This window comes from Salmo salar, chromosome 10, assembly GCF_965601325.2.
Source record: "Salmo salar chromosome 10, fSalSal1, whole genome shotgun sequence".
NCBI lineage: Eukaryota > Metazoa > Chordata > Actinopteri > Salmoniformes > Salmonidae > Salmo > Salmo salar.
Window position 1 is genome coordinate 74836460 of NC_138300.1, and position 18689 is coordinate 74855148.

General features: G+C 45.1%; 1 protein-coding gene across 2 annotated transcripts in view; it reads left to right on the forward strand.

Moving 5' to 3' along the window:
* gramd2ab (GRAM domain containing 2Ab) overlaps nucleotides 1–12965 on the forward strand; it is a 72878-nt gene extending 59913 nt beyond the window's left edge. For both annotated transcript variants that reach the window (XM_014123957.3, XM_014123958.3), the window contains 4 exons: nucleotides 1023–1203; nucleotides 7858–7951; nucleotides 8652–8759; nucleotides 11340–12965. In XM_014123957.3, the coding sequence (XP_013979432.1) occupies nucleotides 1023–1203; nucleotides 7858–7951; nucleotides 8652–8759; nucleotides 11340–11343 (387 nt within the window). In that variant the 3' untranslated portion in view covers nucleotides 11344–12965. The remainder of the gene's footprint in view (nucleotides 1–1022; nucleotides 1204–7857; nucleotides 7952–8651; nucleotides 8760–11339) is intronic.
* Nucleotides 12966–18689: the final 5724 nt, after the last annotated feature.

Here is an 18689-nt window from a genome sequence, read left to right on the forward strand (position 1 = left end):
AAGGAAATCAGTCAATTGAAATAAATTCATTAGGACCTAATCTATGGATTTCGACGATGGAGGCGGTTTATGGTAGAGAGATTAACATTAAATTCTCTGGCAACAGCTCTAGTGGACATTCATGCAGTCAGCATGCCAGTTGCATGCTCCCTCAAAACTTGAGACACCTGTGGCCTTTTATTTTCCCCAGCACAAGGTGCACCTGTGTAATGATCATGCTGTTTAATCAGATTCTTTATATGCCACACCTGTCAAGTGGATGGATTATCTTGGCAAATGCTCACTAACAGGGATGTAAACAAATTTGTGCTGAAAAATTTCGATCGATGAGCTTTTTGTGCATATGGAAAATGTCTGGGATTTTTTATTTCAGCTCATGAAACATGGGACCAACACTTTAATATTTTTGTTCGGTGTATATACACTGAAGCATGCTTCTGGCCTTCCTTGTCAATTGTAAGTCCTATTAAGAATAAGATAAGCGGAGTGCCTCAAACTTCTGTTTTTTGCATCTGTTTTTAATCCTTTAGTAGACCCTTTTGTGATTGACGTCATCATGGGTTAAGGGCATCATGGGTTAAGACGCTTAGCATGCTGGTATTTTACTCAGGCGAAAGTCAAATGTTTTTTAGAGCTACTAAAGCAATAATAATCCACTCAGTGATGTGAGTGCTTAAAAGGGACCTCATACTCAAACTGCCCTTCCAGCCTTTTCTCCTCTTGATCTTTTTACTCACTGGCATAATGGTAGGTTCCAATTCGTTTTTTTTAAAGCATATCCAAATTAATAACAGCCGCTGGGGAAAAAATAAGGCAAATGTATAGAAAAAGAGAATGCCCACTCACTGTTTCGCTTATCCCAAATGTCATAATTTAATAAAGCTTAGGCAATACAATCCCTAACGTGTCAACCAAAACATTGTGATTATATCACCTAAACTTAATTAAAGATACCTTTTCCTTTCAACCTCTCTCAACTCCATCTCCTCTCTTCCTCTGCTGGCCTCTCCTCTCTCATTCAGGATGAGTTCCCTGTGGTCAATGACTTCCCTCCAGTGTTGAAGTGGAGGAGAAAGCCGTCCATTCCGTCCGTGTCCTCATCTCTCCCAGACCTCCTGGGGAACTCCACCAGCAGCCTGAGTGCAGTGGACACCCCCTACCTACCCACTGAGGTTCCACTGACATTGAAGAGTAAGATCAAAGGTAAGCCCCGCTCGATCATTAATCATCATGGGGCGACAGGTAGTAATTTTTGGGGTGGGAAAGGATTATTTTGGATAAAACAATTACTGCAGGCTGCACATAAACGTCTAAAACCTGATAGAAAGTATGTAGAAATTATAATGGACCTATATATTTGGAAATAACTGCCCTTTTTCCAGCCCACAAATAGATTTTGACAAACAAATCAGTCCAAACAAAAGTATTCACAACCTTCCTTTTGTCTTTTTCAATCCTTATGTGGCCCTCAAACCCTCGATGTTGCTTGCCCCTAGAGGTTAGAGAGGTAAACCGACTACAAGAGGGTTGCCAGTTCGAAACTTTGAATCCCGGGTCTTATGGGGAAATCTAAAGGAAGTGAGCAGGCAACTGGAGGGTTGCTGTTGTCAAGTCCTACAAATGGTGTACATGTTTTAGGACCTCTGTCAGGTCTGAGTTCAAAGCCTAAATCATACAGCAGGTATCCTAAAACAGTGGACAATAACCTAACCACTGGTCCAAGGTCAGATATTTTCCAGCCCTTTTATGGCCTAGGTTAGGAATGGGATGATGGTAATCTGATCCATGGAGGCAACCTTTCATCCATCACACTGTCAGGACTTTCACAAACAGCCTGTCATGTTTCTTTCCCTCTCACTTCCCACACACACACACAGCGGTGGCAGGCTCTGAATAGACTCAGCTCAGTGGTAGCTTGCATGGGTGCCTGACTAACTGATTTGTTTTATTTATCCAACAAAATACCCTTGGCAAGATGGGCAACGACAAGCTAACTAAAACAGAAACAGGCAAACTTAGCTAAAGGACTAAATTATACATACTTAATGACTAACATTTAAATGTAAGTTAGGCTCTGTTTTGGTTCTCTATGCCTGACGTAGTCTCTCATGACAGACGGGTACCGAGATAATTCTTGACAGAAAAGAGGACTATTAGCCGATATCTCTTCCTTCCTCCACACGCAAGCTGATTTGCTAATGTAGCCATTGGAGTCACCTTTTGGGCCAAAAGTCACACGCTATTGACTCACACACTGATAAGTAGGGATCTATGGCTACTAATTACCCAGCTGATAGTCTTTTTTTTAACCAGCGTGCATAGAGCCATGTACGTTCTCCAATAAACTACCTGAACTCTTGATTTTTGTATGAGCCCAATTTTTTTTTCTTCTCCCCTTCTACTGGCTAGAGCAGGGATGGGCAACTGGTGCCCCTCCACCCCTTTTTTTTAGGCCCGCGGACCAATTAATAAGAGGAAAATATTTTTTTTCAAATTTGAACTCAACATACTTTTCCTTGAGAGTTAGAGTAGTAGAGTACATAAGGTGCAATTTCGAAATTTGGTTGTGCATCAGCAGATTGGTAAATTAGTCTAGTGGCCAGCTATCTAAACTTCTAATAAGCAGTTTACATTTACATTTAAGTCATTTAGCAGACGCTCTTATCCAGAGCGACTTACAAATTGGTGCATTCACCTTATGATATCCAGTGGAACAACCACTTTACAATAGTGCATCTAAATCTTTTAAGGGGGGGGGGGGGTTAGAAGGATTACTTTATCCTATCCTAGGTATTGCTTAAAGAGGTGGGGTTTCAGGTGTCTCCGGAAGGTGGTGATTGACTCCGCTGTCCTGGCGTCGTGAGGGAGCTTGTTCCACCATTGGGGTGCCAGAGCAGCGAACAGTTTTGACTGGGCTGAGCGGGAACTGTGCTTCCTCAGAGGTAGGGGGGCCAGCAGGCCAGAGGTGGATGAACGCAGTGCCCTTGTTTGGGTGTAGGGCCTGATCAGAGCCTGAAGGTATGGAGGTGCCGATCCCTTCACAGCTCCATAGGCAATCACCATGGTCTTGTAGCGGATGCGAGCTTCAACTGGAAGCCAGTGGAGAGAGCAGAGGAGCGGGGTGACGTGAGAGAACTTGGGAAGGTTGAACACCAGACGGGCTGCGGCGTTCTGGATGAGTTGTAGGGGTTTAATGGCACAGGCAGTGAGCCCAGCCAACAGCGAGTTGCAGTAATCCAGACGGGAGATGACAAGTGCCTGGATTAGGACCTGCGCCGCTTCCTGTGTGAGGCAGGGTTGTACTCTGCGAATGTTGTAGAGCATGAACCTACAGGATCGGGTCACCGCCTTGATGTTAGTGGAGAACGACAGGGTGTTGTCCAGGATCACGCCAAGGTTCTTAGCACTCTGGGAGGAGGACACAAGGGAGTTGTCAACCGTGATGGCGAGATCATGGAACGGGCAGTCCTTCCCCGGGAGGAAGAGCAGCTCCGTCTTGCCGAGGTTCAGCTTGAGGTGGTGATCCGTCATCCACACTGATATGTCTGACAGACATGCAGAGATGCGATTCGCCGCCTGGTTATCAGAAGGGGGAAAGGAGAAGATTAATTGTGTGTCGTCTGCATAGCAATGATAGGAGAGACCATGTGAGGATATGACAGAGCCAAGTGACTTGGTGTATAGCGAGAATAGGAGAGGGCCTAGAACAGAGCCCTGGGGGACACCAGTGGTGAGAGCGCATGGTGCGGAGACAGATTCTCGCCACGCCACCTGGTAGGAGCGACCTGTCAGGTAGGACGCAATCCAAGCGTGGGCCGCGCCGGAGATGCCCAACTCGGAGAGGGTGGAGAGGAGGATCTGATGGTTCACAGTATCAAAGGTAGCAGATAGGTCTAGAAGGATGAGAGCAGAGGAGAGAGAGTTAGCTTTAGCAGTGCGGAGAGCCTCCGTGACACAGAGAAGAGCAGTCTCAGTTGAATGCCCAGTCTTGAAACCTGACTGATTAGGATCAAGAAGGTCATTCTGAGAGAGATAGCAGGAGAGCTGGCCAAGGACGGCACGTTCAAGAGTTTTGGAGAGAAAAGAAAGAAGGGATACTGGTCTGTAGTTGTTGACATCGGAGGGATCGAGTGTAGGTTTTTTCAGAAGGGGTGCAACTCTCGCTCTCTTGAAGACGGAAGGGACGTAGCCAGCGGTCAAGGATGAGTTGATGAGCGAGGTGAGGTAGGGGAGAAGGTCTACGGAAATGGTCTGGAGAAGAGAGGAGGGGATAGGGTCAAGTGGGCAGGTTGTTGGGCGGCCGGCCGTCACAAGACGCGAGATTTCATCTGGAGAGAGAGGGGAGAAAGAGGTCAAAGCACAGGGTAGGGCAGTGTGAGCAGGACCAGCGGTGTCGTTTGACTTAGCAAACGAGGATCGGATATCGTCAACCTTCTTTTCAAAATGGTTGACGAAGTCATCCGCAGAGAGGGAGGAGGGGGGGGGAGGGGGAGGAGGATTCAGGAGGGAGGAGAAGGTAGCAAAGAGCTTCCTAGGGTTAGAGGCAGATGCTTGGAATTTAGAGTGGTAGAAAGTGGCTTTAGCAGCAGAGACAGAAGAGGAGAATGTAGAGAGGAGGGAGTGAAAGGATGCCAGGTCCGCAGGGGGGCGAGTTTTCCTCCATTTCCGCTCGGCTGCCCGAAGCCCTGTTCTGTGAGCTCGTAGTGAGTCGTCGAGCCACGGAGCAGGAGGGGAGGACCGAGCCGGCCTGGAGGATAGGGGACAGAGAAAATCAAAGGATGCAGAAAGGGAGGAGAGGAGGGTTGAGGAGGCAGAATCAGGAGATAGGTTGGAGAAGGTTTGAACAGAGGGAAGAGATGATAGGATGGAAGAGGAGAGAGTAGCGGGAGAGAGAGAGCGAAGGTTGGGACGGCGCAATACCATCCGAGTAGGGGCAGAGTGAGAAGTGTTGGATGAGAGCAAGAGGGAAAAGGATACAAGGTAGTGGTCGGAGATTTGGAGGGGAGTTGCAATGAGATTAGTGGAAGAACAGCATCTAGTAAAGATGAGGTCAAACGTATTGCCTGCCTTGTGAGTAGGGGGGGAAGGTGAGAGGGTGAGGTCAAAAGAGGAGAGGAGTGGAAAGAAGGAGGCAGAGAGGAATGAGTCAAAGGTAGACGTGGGGAGGTTAAAGTCACCCAGAACTGTGAGAGGTGAGCCATCTTCAGGAAAGGAACTTATCAAGGCGTCAAGCTCATTGATGAACTCTCCAAGGGAACCTGGAGGGCGATAAATGATAAGGATGTTAAGCTTGAAAGGGCTGGTAACTGTGACAGCATGGAATTCAAATGAGGAGATAGACAGATGGGTCAGGGGAGAAAGAGAGAATGTCCACTTGGGAGAGATGAGGATTCCAGTGCCACCACCCCGCTGGCTCGATGCTCTAGGGGTATGCGAGAACACGTGGGCAGACGAAGAGAGAGCAGTAGGAGTAGCAGTGTTATCTGTGGTAATCCATGTTTCCGTCAGCGCCAGGAAGTCTAGGGACTGGAGGGTAGCATAGGCTGAGATGAACTCAGCCTTGTTGGCTGCAGACCGGCAGTTCCAGAGGCTGCCGGAGACCTGGAACTCCACGTGGGTCGTGCGCGCTGGGACCACCAGGTTAGAGTGGCAGCGGCCACGCGGTGTGAAGCGCTTGTATGGCCTGTGCAGAGGGGAGAGAACAGGGCTAGACAGACACATAGTTGACAAGCTACAGAAGTGTTGTTTCTTGTATTATTGTCTCTTGTTTCTTTAGAGAACTGTTTCACTTTGATATCCTTTTTCTTCTGTCCTGATTTTCTCTTTCTTTTCTTCTGTTAACTAGATATTCTTTGTTGTTCTTCGTTAGCTAGCTAGCTTCTTCCAAAAGACTCCCTAGCAACTGCTTAGCAACTGGTAAACAATTCAGCTAGCTAAGATAACTACAATTTTATGAAAAATAGTTATTTTTCAAAAGCCTATCTTCTTTGTTTGTTGCTTGTTTTTTCTCCTCTTCAGTCTTGCAGTTTTCTTTTGCTTTTTCCGATGTTTAGATAGTTAAAACTGCAAACGTTTGCCTCCACCCTATGGCAAAATGTGTAGAATTGCAGCAAATTAGCTGTAAAACTGAAGAAAAAAAATTCTCCGCCCCGTGGCAAAATGAGAAGAATTGCTTGAAATGAGTTATAAAATAGCAAAGTCTTCTCTCCGCCCCATGGCAAAATGTGTAGGGTAGCAGGATTATAGCATTAATTATTAAGCCAGTGAGGAGTTTTTGTATGGGGGGCAATGAGAGTGTCGAATTTAGTCAAGATAAACTTTTATTGCTATTTTGATACGCAAGGCATATTTACTCTTATAGAAGGAACATAATGCTTAGGTTGTTACGAGTGTACTGATATAAGTGTGATGCACGTGACATCCCGGGAACTTTGAGAAGAAAAAAAACACTTGACATCGGAGTTGTCCCTGTTGAAATTCGAGACGTTCTGTACATATTCATGAGGCTAGCTTAGCATCTCACTCTCCATTGAATACAGGCGGTTGACGTCAACACCCCTCATCGAAGAGTTCCAAAAAGTATTCAAATAACGAGATGTATCCACCAATCCAAAGACAGGAATAGGCGGGAGATTGACATCCCGCTGTTCCGCTCTGTGGACAACAAATCCCATTGTTACGGCGAAGACACAAGCATCTCGTCATTATTTCCAGTATCTCTGGTTGTACTTAAGGCATGCCTGTAGTTCTAGAAGTATGAGAGGTGCCCTCAGAGTGGCGGGAAAAACACAGAACACTCCTTTCATACATAATTGTACCTTCTCTCAGATCATTAAAAGCTCCGCTGTGTGGAGTTTTTAGCAGGGTCCTGTTCATTAGGCACCAAATGGAAGAAAGTGGACTGAAAAATGGAGGGACTACGTTTTTTGTTTGCCGTTGCAAAACATTTTGAAACAATTTCCATAGCGTGACATAATGAACAAGACCCTGTAGAGGCCAACCCCAGCCCTGTTAAAAAAGATGGGTAGAATGAAACGTTAGCACAATCAACACATACAAATGTACAAAATATATCCTACTGTAAGACTAGCTCCGAGACTAGTATTGTTACTTTCTATGTGGAAGCACCACTTTAAAGCAACGATTATGGTTTAAAGGGTCTTGTGTAGGCTAAGTAAGGTTGGAAATAAGTAAGGTTGTAAATGGATCCCCTGAGTTTCTCCAACGTGTCTGCCTTCAAGTTTAATTCCTGCTGCATTGGTGTCAGACTTGGGATAGGAGACAGACAGTGGCGCTTAGCTGTTAGCCACCCACATACTCAGCGCTGTGTTGACTGTGTAGTCTATAGAGAAAGAAAAGCTCAATGATAACACTAATGCCATTATGCTCTGGTGTGTTGTCTATAGACGGGTTGGTTGTTTAGCAACAAAACCGGCACTTGCGCAATGGTTACTGAAAACATAAATACATATGTGAGCACTTGTTGTCTCTCAAATATATTGTTACAGTTGTTGGTTAGCTAGCTAGCAATTATTTTACCATATTAGCAAAACAAGACATGGTATCAATAACAAGATACAACGAGCTGTAACAAGCCACCTACGATTCCCCACATGGCAGCGTCTTGTCATTGTTGCTAGCTATCTGACCATTCAGAATCACAACGCCAAACAGCCTTCTGCCTCATCGATGTGCGCGCATCATTTTTTTGTGACGTTGTCAGCCAACCCGTGTATAGAGACAGAATAGCTTAATGCTAACGCTAATTAGCATTGCTCTCTCTTGTGGTATTGTCTATAGAGACGCAATAGCTCAACGCTAACGCTAACCCATTTTGGTCTGTTGTGTTGTGTGCAGAGCGGAGTCTGGAGACAGAGAAGATCCTCCTGACAGAGCCAGTGCCAGAGCTGGGCCACATGGAGTACCAGCTGCTCAAGTTCTTCATCCTTCTGTGAGTACTGGACAAACTAACCTGGTGCTGTTTGTGTTCTCGTGGCGTAACAATCACCATAGGAGTTGGCAAGGCAGCCCAAACAGATCTGGGACCAGGTCTGGGACGGACCACAATGCACTCACATCACACACAGGGCGAGTGTCCTGTTACTATGCACTTAGGAAGAATATAAATTGCATTGCCTTCTTTCCTGGTGTCCCCTCTCCTCACCTCCTTCTCAAAACCCATTGGATGAGAAGGTCAGAGGTCCCGCCACTCAGACCTTCTCATCCAATGGGTTGAGAAGTTAAGAGGTCCCTACCCTCTGACCTTCTCGTTCCATGGGTATTGAGAAACACGAGGAGCGAAGATGTGAGGAATCAAGGCGATGCAATTGCGATTCTCCCTTGCTGTCATACTGCCACCTGCTGGTCATAGTAATTCTGACCAGTTCATATTTCACTTAGTGTACATATTACATCTCTTTAAATTTAGACATTTGTCTTTTTTGTAAATGGCATTACGCTGTTATTTTTCATGGCTGTTAAGATTTTTATGAATTTTATAGCATGCTTGGGGGAAAAAACTATGTTGAAGCTCATGGCACGTCACTCACATAATGATCCATAGGCCTTTTATTATAGCTGTCGGTGTACACGTGTGTGGAAAACAATGTGGTAATTGTGTGGTGAAAGTGTATGTCTCCTGTCTCCCTCAGTATCATTCTGCTCATCATGTCCTCTTGCTACCTGGCCTTCCGTGTGTGTAGTCTGGAGCAGCAGCTGTCCTTCCTCAATACACACCCGACAGTGCACATGAGAGAGAGGTGAGGGACACGCACGGGCACACACATACACGTGCATTGGTTCATACACACAAACACACACGAGAGCACACACAAACACACACACACACATAAAGGCATGGGCACACACACACACACACACACACACACACACACACTGAACACACATGCACAGCAGTGGCAGTCGGTGCCGTTCAAGATGAGCGAGGGCGATTCTTTTTTTAATGAGCTTAGCCTTATATCTATTACAGCATATTGGATACCTGTCATTCATATTCCATTCACCCAGTTCAATGTAACATCGATAGGTTTAGGCTACTACATGATACTCGAATTTACATGATACTATACCCATCATGAGGTTGCTACAACCTAGCCTAAAAATGAGTTTATAACGTAGGTGCACAGGTCGAGAGACAAACTGGAGTAATCAAGGTGACAGACAGTGACACACATTCAATACCACCTTGCACACTCTTGCTTGCATCTAGCTGATCTGGAGTGTCACCATTAGTCCAAACCGTTGCAACTGAAAGGAGAGCTTCTATTGGACAAATTCAGGTTGGTCCCTCTAGGGCTACGCAATATGGCCAAAATATCATATCACGATATTTGTCAAATTTATTACGATATGACGGTATTTTAGGTTTTTGTATAATACAAGTTCTAAATATGTTTAATGAGTAATGCATAACCCGAGGGTGGCAACACATACATTTGAAATGTTTTTTAATGGGGATTTCTACATTCTGATTGTTTTATACTGTTCAATCAAACTTCAACCAAAAGTTGGAATATATTGGATACAGTGTTGTTTGACATGACAACGAATGAAAAATCCAGGGAGGGGTTATTTTAACCGGGTTGGAACCAAAGTGATGGTCAGTGTTTCCCAGTGGACCCTAATTAGAGGTTACATTATGATGTAGCTAAAATATTAATGTTTTGCCTATTCCTCTCTGATTTAGAATATAAAGTTGCACAAATGACATGCTGATCTAGGCCTACACCAGCACTGGTATCAGGCTGTATTTTCTAGCTAGCTAGCTACGTTTGCTCTGACTTAGGACATTTAGCCAGCTAACTATCGATGAGCATTAGTGGCTAACACAATTTATTTTAGCCACAACTTGCTAAGAAAAGACAAACTAGTTGTTTGCAGACAGTAAGACACACAAACTAATAGTGTCATCATAGAAGGCTTGTGGATTTACAGTATGTTAAGAAGCGAAGTGGAAAGCAGCGCCGCCATCACCATCTTGTTGCATCTGCAGAATTGACCATGCAGACAGTCACAGCAAGTGAAGTGGCTGTGACTCGTGGTAGAGCACTCTCCTTGGGTGACAGGGGGTGGGGCTTGGCGTGTGTGGAAGGAGAGCGGGAGAGAGACGACTCAAGTGGCAAAATGAGTAAACTATTAAAAAAAATGTCATTACACATGGCGGAGTGGTAGGGTAGCCTAGTGGTTAGAGCGTTGGACTAGCAATCGAAAGGTTGCAAGTTCAAATCCCCAGCTGACAAGGTACAAATCTGTCGTTCTGCCCCTGAACAAGGCAGTTAACCCACTGTTTGTCATTGAAAATAAGAATTTGTTCTGACCTGCCTAGTTAAATAAAGGTAAAATAAAAATAACACATTAAACCAACCATACATTGAAATACCGTAATACAAGGTAAAGTAAAAACCCAAACTGGTACGTGCATCAATACCGGTATATAGTCAAATACGGTATGCCGCCCAGCCCTAGGTCCCTTCGTTCAGAAATGTTTTGCGACAGAATCGGTGGAATAAATACAGTCGAAAGCTTACCTTGACTTGGAAGAGTTGCAGTGTTGGATAGCCTTAGCCAGCTAGCTAACATAAATAGCATTCCTCTCTGTTTGATTCAGGTTGGTGAATAGGCTAAATTAGCTGCATTAGCTAAGTAAGTGAAAGGTAAACTATGCTTCTTCTCCTGGCGTCACCAGAAAATGCTAACATACGTTTTTCAGGGATACAGTATTTGCAACCTAACTTCTGTTTCCCCTGAAAAACGGAACGGCGTCTTTCTACGCCTGCCACATTAGTTTAGTGAAAGGTAAACTAGTAACTATCTCTCTCTCTCTCTCTCTGCTGCTTCTCCTTAATTTTTCAATAAATTAATTTGTTGAAAACTGTTCAACTATTGTCTTTCTCTGTCTGTGAGTCAACTACTCACCACACTTTATGCACTGCAGTGCTAGCTAGCTGTAGCTTATGCTTTCAGTACTAGATTCTTTCTCTTATCCTTGGATGGACAAGTTGTTAATTCATACTGCAAGAGCTTTTGATAGATTGAAGAACGTCCTCCGGAAGTCATCATAATTACTGTGTAAGTCTATGGAAGGGTGTGTGAACCATGAACCTCCTACGGTTGTATTTGAAGTCAATGTACCCAGAAGACGGAAAACGAATCTTTGTCCCCTAGTCCCTTTGCTAATTTCCTATCTCAAGAGAGTGCTGAATGCTTTGATAAGTCATATTTGCTGTATAGTCATATTTTACTAGATATAACATTATATTCCCACTTCAAGATCAGATAGTGTTATTGCTATGCCAACGTGCATGTTTGTCTCCTCCCAGGTAACACTTGCTGTATGCTGCGTCCCCATTGGACAGATGTCCTGTCAGTCACGAAGGTTCTCCTGATGATTTGGCAAACAGAGACTCGGTTCTTTTACCTGTCCCACCATGTAGGTGTGGAGGAGTGCCCTGCTGGTTCAATGAGAAGACAATGACTTGAGAAAAGCCAAGACCTGAAGCAAACACTGCACTTAAACAGACAGCCTAGTAGGGGGTGCCAGTGAGTCAATAATCCTCTTGTCATTCCCTAGAAAGACTATGGACCCCTCGGACAATAGACTTGGATGTAATGAGGAGAATGGAGGAGGATTGGAAGTAGAGGACTACAGAGTAGATGTCAATAGGGCCGTGCCAACCAAGTTCACCTGATTTTGACCTTTGACCTCAATGTCCTTATTTTACTGCCAAGGAATTACAATTCCAGTCGACTGATCAGACACTTTCGCATTCAGGATTTCAGAGACTAGAGCCTTTTTTTCCCCAGAGACTTTTTCAACAGGAACAGACAACAGTGGGGGTTTTTGTGTACATTTTTGTGGAGAGTTGCTGCCAGAGAGACCGAAGACAAGGCATTCCATTCCGATCAGGAACTCAAACCTGACCTGGTCAAACAGTTCCCACCGCAGCCCACCCGGTTTACTGAGCACGGTCACTAAGGCACGAACTCTCCTGTACCCTAATGAAGAAACTATTTCAATAGACATTATTATCAGAACTTTATCTGTCTGCCAGAATTGTGAGATGATATGCTAGCGTTACGGCTGAATTATAGCGGTCTTGTCATGCAAACTGAAAACATGGTACCGTGTGTGTCAGGTGAGGTCGACAAGTCATGAAGTGAAAGGTGCGTGTGTGTATGTGTCGGTCTGGGTGCGTGTTTATGTGTGTATGAGTGTTTTCAACATTATGTGTGCAACTTAACAAGTGTCTAGGACTATCTCAAGGTAGCGTGTATCTTCACCACCTGACAAACGATGCCTGCATGTAATGTAATACTAGATATTGACCGAATTGTAAAGCCATTGTCTGTGACACTGTTGCATGGATGTTTATCGATGGAGTGGAACTAACGCAGAGTAAAGCAGTGAAGGTATTGAGAGAGACGCAGGTTGACAGTGAATGTCGTTGCTGTTCACTTGTTCTTTAATGTTCCATGTGGAGGTGTGTACTATTGAGATTGTACAGTACTTGAAACCTAATCATGCATTTCATAGGAGATTATGTATTTATGTAATCCATGACGTGGAAAAATATGGCCTCCACTTCAGCTACTAGGTGCACCTTTAAAGCGTATCCGAGGCTGGGCAGAGAGAATTGTGTAGACTAGAGTGTATTTACTACTAGAGCCTGTATGTATTTATTTGTGTGCAATTTTGTACTGAGTCAGAAAGGCATGTTGTTTTTAGTGAGTCGGTATGGGTGTTTGTTCACTGACGTATTTCTGACATGGGTCGTGTTCAGTTTGCACAAAATGGGGGGAAAAAACTGATTTGAAATGAACTACTTGGATTTGTCCAATCATGCCCTAATGAATACGACCCTGTCTTGCAGTAGGGCTGGAGTCACAGCAGTACCATGCGTAACTGTGAGACAGCAGTGACTAATAAACAGCCTTCCTTGCCCGTGCCTCTTGTGACCTTTGACCTCTTGTGCACACACTTCCTTGCCCGTGCCTCTTACGACCTTCCACCTCATATAACTGGATCCCAACACTGAAAATGGAAACATCTGGAAGAAATAATGGAGGAACATCAACACTAGGTCTTCCCCCTACTGACCTACAGCCTATTTACCATGCAGGGGTTACTTTATTACAAGTGTGTGGGATGTTAGTTTAGTTGGGAGAGACTATGGTAAACACAGTGATGAAATGTCCACTCCCTTTTTATGTATCAGAGAGTTTAATGTATGTATTTATTGTTTGCAGATGTGTTCTAATACGTACAGTGCATTCGGAAAGTATTCAGACCCCTTGACTTTTTCCACATTTTGTTATGCAACAGCCTTATTCTCAAATTGATTATAAAACATTCTACACACAATACCCCGTAATGACATAACCTGTTTTTGCTTTTATACATTTTTGCAAACATATTAAAAGTAAAAGAGTGATATATCACATTACATAAGTATTTAGACCCTTTACTCAGTACTTTGTTGAAGGACATTTGGCAGCGATTACAGCCTCGAGTCTTCTTGGGTATGACGCTACAAGCTTGGCACACCTGTATTTGAGGAGTTTCTCCCATTCTTCTCTGCAGATCCTCTCAAGCTCTGTCAGGTTAGATGGGGACTGTTGCTGCACAGCTATTTTCAGGTCTCTCCAGAGATGTTCGATCGGGTTCATGTCCAGGCTCTGCCTGGGCCACTCAAGGACATTCAGAGACCTGCGTTGTCTTGGCTTTGTGCTTAGGGTCGTTGTCCTGTTGGAAGGTGAACCTTCGCCCCAGTCTGTCCTGAGCAGGTTTTCATCAAGGATCTCTCTGTACTTTACTCCGTTAATCTTTGCCTCGATCTTGACTAGTCTCCCAGTCCCTGCTGCTGAAAACATCCCCACAGCATGATGCTGCCACCACCATGCTTCGCCGTAGGGATGGTGCCAGGTTTCTTCCAGATGTAACGCTTGGCATTCAGGCCAAAGAATTCAATCTTGGTTTCATCAGCTCAGAGAATCTTATTTCTCATGGTCTGAGAGACTTTAGGTGCCTTTTGGCAAACTACATGTGGGCTGTCATGTGCCTTTTACTGAGGAGTGGCTTCCGTCTGGCCACTCTACCATAAAGGCCTGATTGGTGGAGTGTTGCAGAGATGGTTGTCCTTCTGGAAGGTTCTCCCATCTCCACAGAGAAACTCTAGAGCTCTGTCAGAGTGGCCATTGAGTTCTTGGTCACCTCCCTGACCAAGGCCTTTCTCCCCCGATTGCTCAGTTTGGTCGGGCAGCCAGCTCTAGGAAGAGTGGTTCCAAACTTCTTCCATTTAAAAATAATTGGGACCACTGTTTTCCTGGGGACCTTCAATGCTGCAGACATTTTTTGGTACCCTTGCCCAGATCTGTGCCTCGACACAATTCTGTCTCAGAGCTCTGCAGACAATTATTTCCACCTCATGGCTTGGTTTTTGCTCTGACATGCACTGTCAACTGTGGGACCATATTTAAACAGGTGTGTGCCTTTCCAAATCATGTCCAATCAATTAAATTTACCACAGGTGGACTCCAATAAAGTTTGGAATCATCTCAAGGATGATCAATGGAAACAGGATGCACCTGAGCTCAACTTCGAGTCTCATAGCAAAGGGTCTGAATACTTATGTAAATAAGGTATCTGTTTTTGTTTTTAATGCATTTGCAAAAAAGCTAAAAACCTGTTTTCGCTCTGTCATTATGGGGTATTGTGTGTAGATTGTCGAGGAACATTTTTATTTAATCCATTTTAGAATAAGGCTGTAACGTAACAAAATGTGGAAAAAGTCAAGGGGTCTGAATTCTTTCCCAAGGCGCTGTACATTACTACTAAAGTACTACTTCATAACATTGTATGCAACAAATCTGTTTGTGTTACTCAGCAATACGTTATGGATAAGACAAAGAGCTGATTGTCTATGAGGGGAGGCACATAGGCCGTGTTACTTACTCCATACAATCAGATGGTCTCTCTCTCATGAGTTTTTGGATTGTGTTGGACTTCAAGAAACCCTATTGGATATTAACAGTGTCAGATTCTACTCGACATGTATTTTCCTCCCAGCTAAAGAGCCAGATTGGTGTGACCCCCCCCCCCCAGGAAGTGAGCTGGCAACCAAAGGGTTGCTGGTATCAAATCCTGGATGCCATTGCCTGCCGTTATGCCCTTGATCAAGGCACTTGATCAAGGGCAGCTCCCAGGGCGCCCAGTGTGGAAGCCCCCCGCACCTCTCCCCCCCAAAATTGTGTCTCTCTTTTGGAGGGGTTGGATTAAAAGTGGAAGTTAAATTTCGGTTGGTCCTTGTATGCAATGACCAATAAAGGGATCTTCACCTCAGTCAATGGGAGCCTTTGATGGTGGATGTACAGAAGGTTTTTTGCTGACACACCCATGACACTGGCTACACATTGGGAGAGGCACCACTGACAAAGTTGGGGGAAAATCGCTGGAGTTTCGCTATTGGTTACATAACATTGCATACCCAATGGAAATACGATCCCCATTTTCTGTGGACGTATATTATTCAGCAAAAACAGACCCAAACTAAGTAGATATAGTTGATATAGATAGTTATTGTTATGGGCTTATGAAAAGTTCAGTGGTAAATCTAGACTTGGTTGTTGGCTGTTCTATGGCTTCTAGCTGTAGAAAATTCATCCGGAGTCTAGTACAGCTCTGGGTTTTATGAATTACTGTCTGCAGTCCATAAGTAATACTGCAAGCAGCAACAGTATTTGGAGCAAACATTTCCAGCCTACTTGTGTGAAGTTGCTTGTGTCTCTTATCATCGCAAAAAGAACCGCACTATGGCCGGGATTCAGTCAAACCCGTCTTTGTTTACAAACTTCACCCTGTGCACACACTACACGCTAAGTTAAAGCATACCTGTGAGGGGAGTCTACCTGGTTGTCGCTCTGAGTGGTCAAGTAGTGGGATTGTACAGTAGCGGCCACTTCATTCAAGCAAGCGTTCATATTTGTTTCCATCCACATAGAAGAAATAACACAGAAATTAGAGGAGACCATCGAAATTGACCCACTAAAATAGATCTCATTCTCCTCAAAGCATTTCTCCAGAAGGATATCTACTTATCTGTTTTAGATCAGTAGATGCACTGTGTCCATCAATTGTCATTTTTGTTTTTATGCTCTCTTGTGCTTTCTCCGATCTTGTGTTTTGCCCGAGCAGTATCAAGATATGTCAAAAATAACTCTCCCTACCTATTAACTATCTGCGTGACACAACTATTCAACAGGTCATTTTTCTTGGAGGTGAGCGAGAGGATACCTTGGGTGCGGTAACCTGCCGCTGTTTGTATAAAGAACGATTATGGAGCATGTTTCGTGGAATGATAGACGTACCACCGGACAAAGAACAGGGTGCGCTGTCAAAGTTTTATACATTTAAAAATAAATAAAAAATCTTTCAAAAACCTCCTGGGATTCTCTCCCACTTGCGGTAAGAAATGTTTTCAGATATACACAGGTGAAGCTGAGGTTCACGTCGGTAGATTTATGACGGACGTTGATGTTTATGCTACATTACTAGTCTCCCGTCTACCAGACTCGAGGCCTCTTCTCATGGTCAACAACTACACAGCTCTGCGCAGAGAGGAACTGGAGATGCTGCTGTGAACATATATCTGCTTCTCTGCTGATAAATCTACAGCAGGTCCATTGCCCCGATTCCAAATTCACCGCTAGACCCTACGCCTGATGCGCTTGTGGATAGCGGAGGGGATCGGACAGCTATAAGCAATAGGGTGAAACGTATTACCATATTGCTTACACACATCAAATCCTCTCATATCTTCATAGGTGCATAGGTTCTAGGGCTGGATTTGAGATTGCGCAACTCCAGGAACACTCCTAATATCAACATGACAAGGTGGGTTGAGGCGACTGTACAGTCAGAAGGGTCTGTATGATTTAGTATTTGTATCCACCTTAGCTTTTCGGTAGGAGCCAGAGGGTAGTTAGTCTAATGATCAACAGAAGAAACGTCAACATGACATTCCTGTGCGTGCATGTGTGGATGTGCGAGAAGCTGTGTAATGGGGCTGGGACTGTGTGTGGGTGGTGATGGGGACAGTATAGGGTTCCGCACCCCTCCTTCCTCCTCCTCTCCAGTTAATATGCACTGGGAGGGAGTTTGACTAGGACATTCCTGCCTGGTGGCTAATGGCTGCTGGGGTTCAGAGGACAGTCTTTATGAGCCTCTCCCCAGGGAGGTGGGGGCGTTCGGGAGGAGAGCAGAGCAAGTGGAGGGCAACCAACCATCAGTGGTGGAGGATGTCTGGGTGGGTGTCGTGTTCAACCTTCTTTTTCCATTCTATATAAGACTTGACCAAACGACAGAGTCAATGTGCGGGGGCACCAGTTAATCGAGGTAGTTGAGGTAATATGCACATGTAGAGATAAAGTGACAATGCATAGATAATAAACAGAGAGCAGCAGCAGGGTAAAAGAAGGGTCTGTGTAGCCCTTTGATTAGCTGTTCAGGAGTCGTATGGCTTGGGGATAGAAGCTGTTAAAAAGCCTTTTGGACCTAGACTTGGTGCTCCGGTACCGCTTGCCGTGCGGTATTAGAAAGAACAGTCCATGACTAGGGTGGCTATAGTCTTAACAATTTTTAGGGCTTTCCTCTGACACCGCCTGGTATAGAGGTCCTGGATGGCAGGAAGCTTGGCCCCAGTGATGTACTGGGCCGTATGCACTACCCTCTGTAGTGCCTTGCGGTCGGCGACCGAGCAAGTTGCCATACCAGGCAGTGATGCAATCAGTCAGGATGCTCTTGATGGTGCAGCTGTAGAACCTTTTGAGGATCTGAGGACCCATGCCACCCCTGAGGGGCGCCCGTGTTGAGAATCAGCGCGGCAGATGTGTTGCTACCTACCCTCACCACCTGGGAGGTGGCCATTCAGGAAATCCAGGATCCAGTTGCAGAGGGAGGTGTTTAGTCCCAGGGTCCTTAGCTTAGTGATAAGCTTTGAGGGCACTATGGTGTTGAACGCTGAGCTGTAGTCAATGAACAGCATTCTCACATAGGCGTTCCTTTTGTCCAGGTGGGAAAGGGCAGTGTGGAGGGCGATTGAGATTGCGTCATCTGTGGATTTGTTGGGGCGATATGTGAATTGGAGTGGGTCTAGGGTATCCGGGATGATGCTGTTGATGTGAGGCATGACCAGCCTTTCAAAGCACTTCATGGCTACCGATGTGAGTGCTACGGGGCGGTAATCATTTAGGCAGGTTACCTTAGTGTTCTTGGGCACTGACCACTGTTGAGAGTCTAGACCTTGGGCTGAGTACCATGGGGCTAGAGTGGTTAGGCCAGATATGCTCCAAACACCGCTGTCCAGACAAACAATGAAGCGAAGGAAAAATACCATGCATGCTGCAGCCAATGTGGCCCTTGGGTGTAATTTGCTGTAGAGCCAGGGGTCACACACACACACCTCAGTGTGGGGGGCAGCACGTGCCACAAATTCAATAAAACGGGAAAACAACCAGGGAGGACAACCATGTCTGTGGGTTAACTATCCATGACCTGACAGTGTCTGTTTCCTTGCAGGGAGTCTGTCTGACATGGGATCTGTGTCTATCTATGATGGTATCTATGTAGAAACTAACTGAACTGAGATCCATTTTTGTGTTTGTGTCGAGCCATA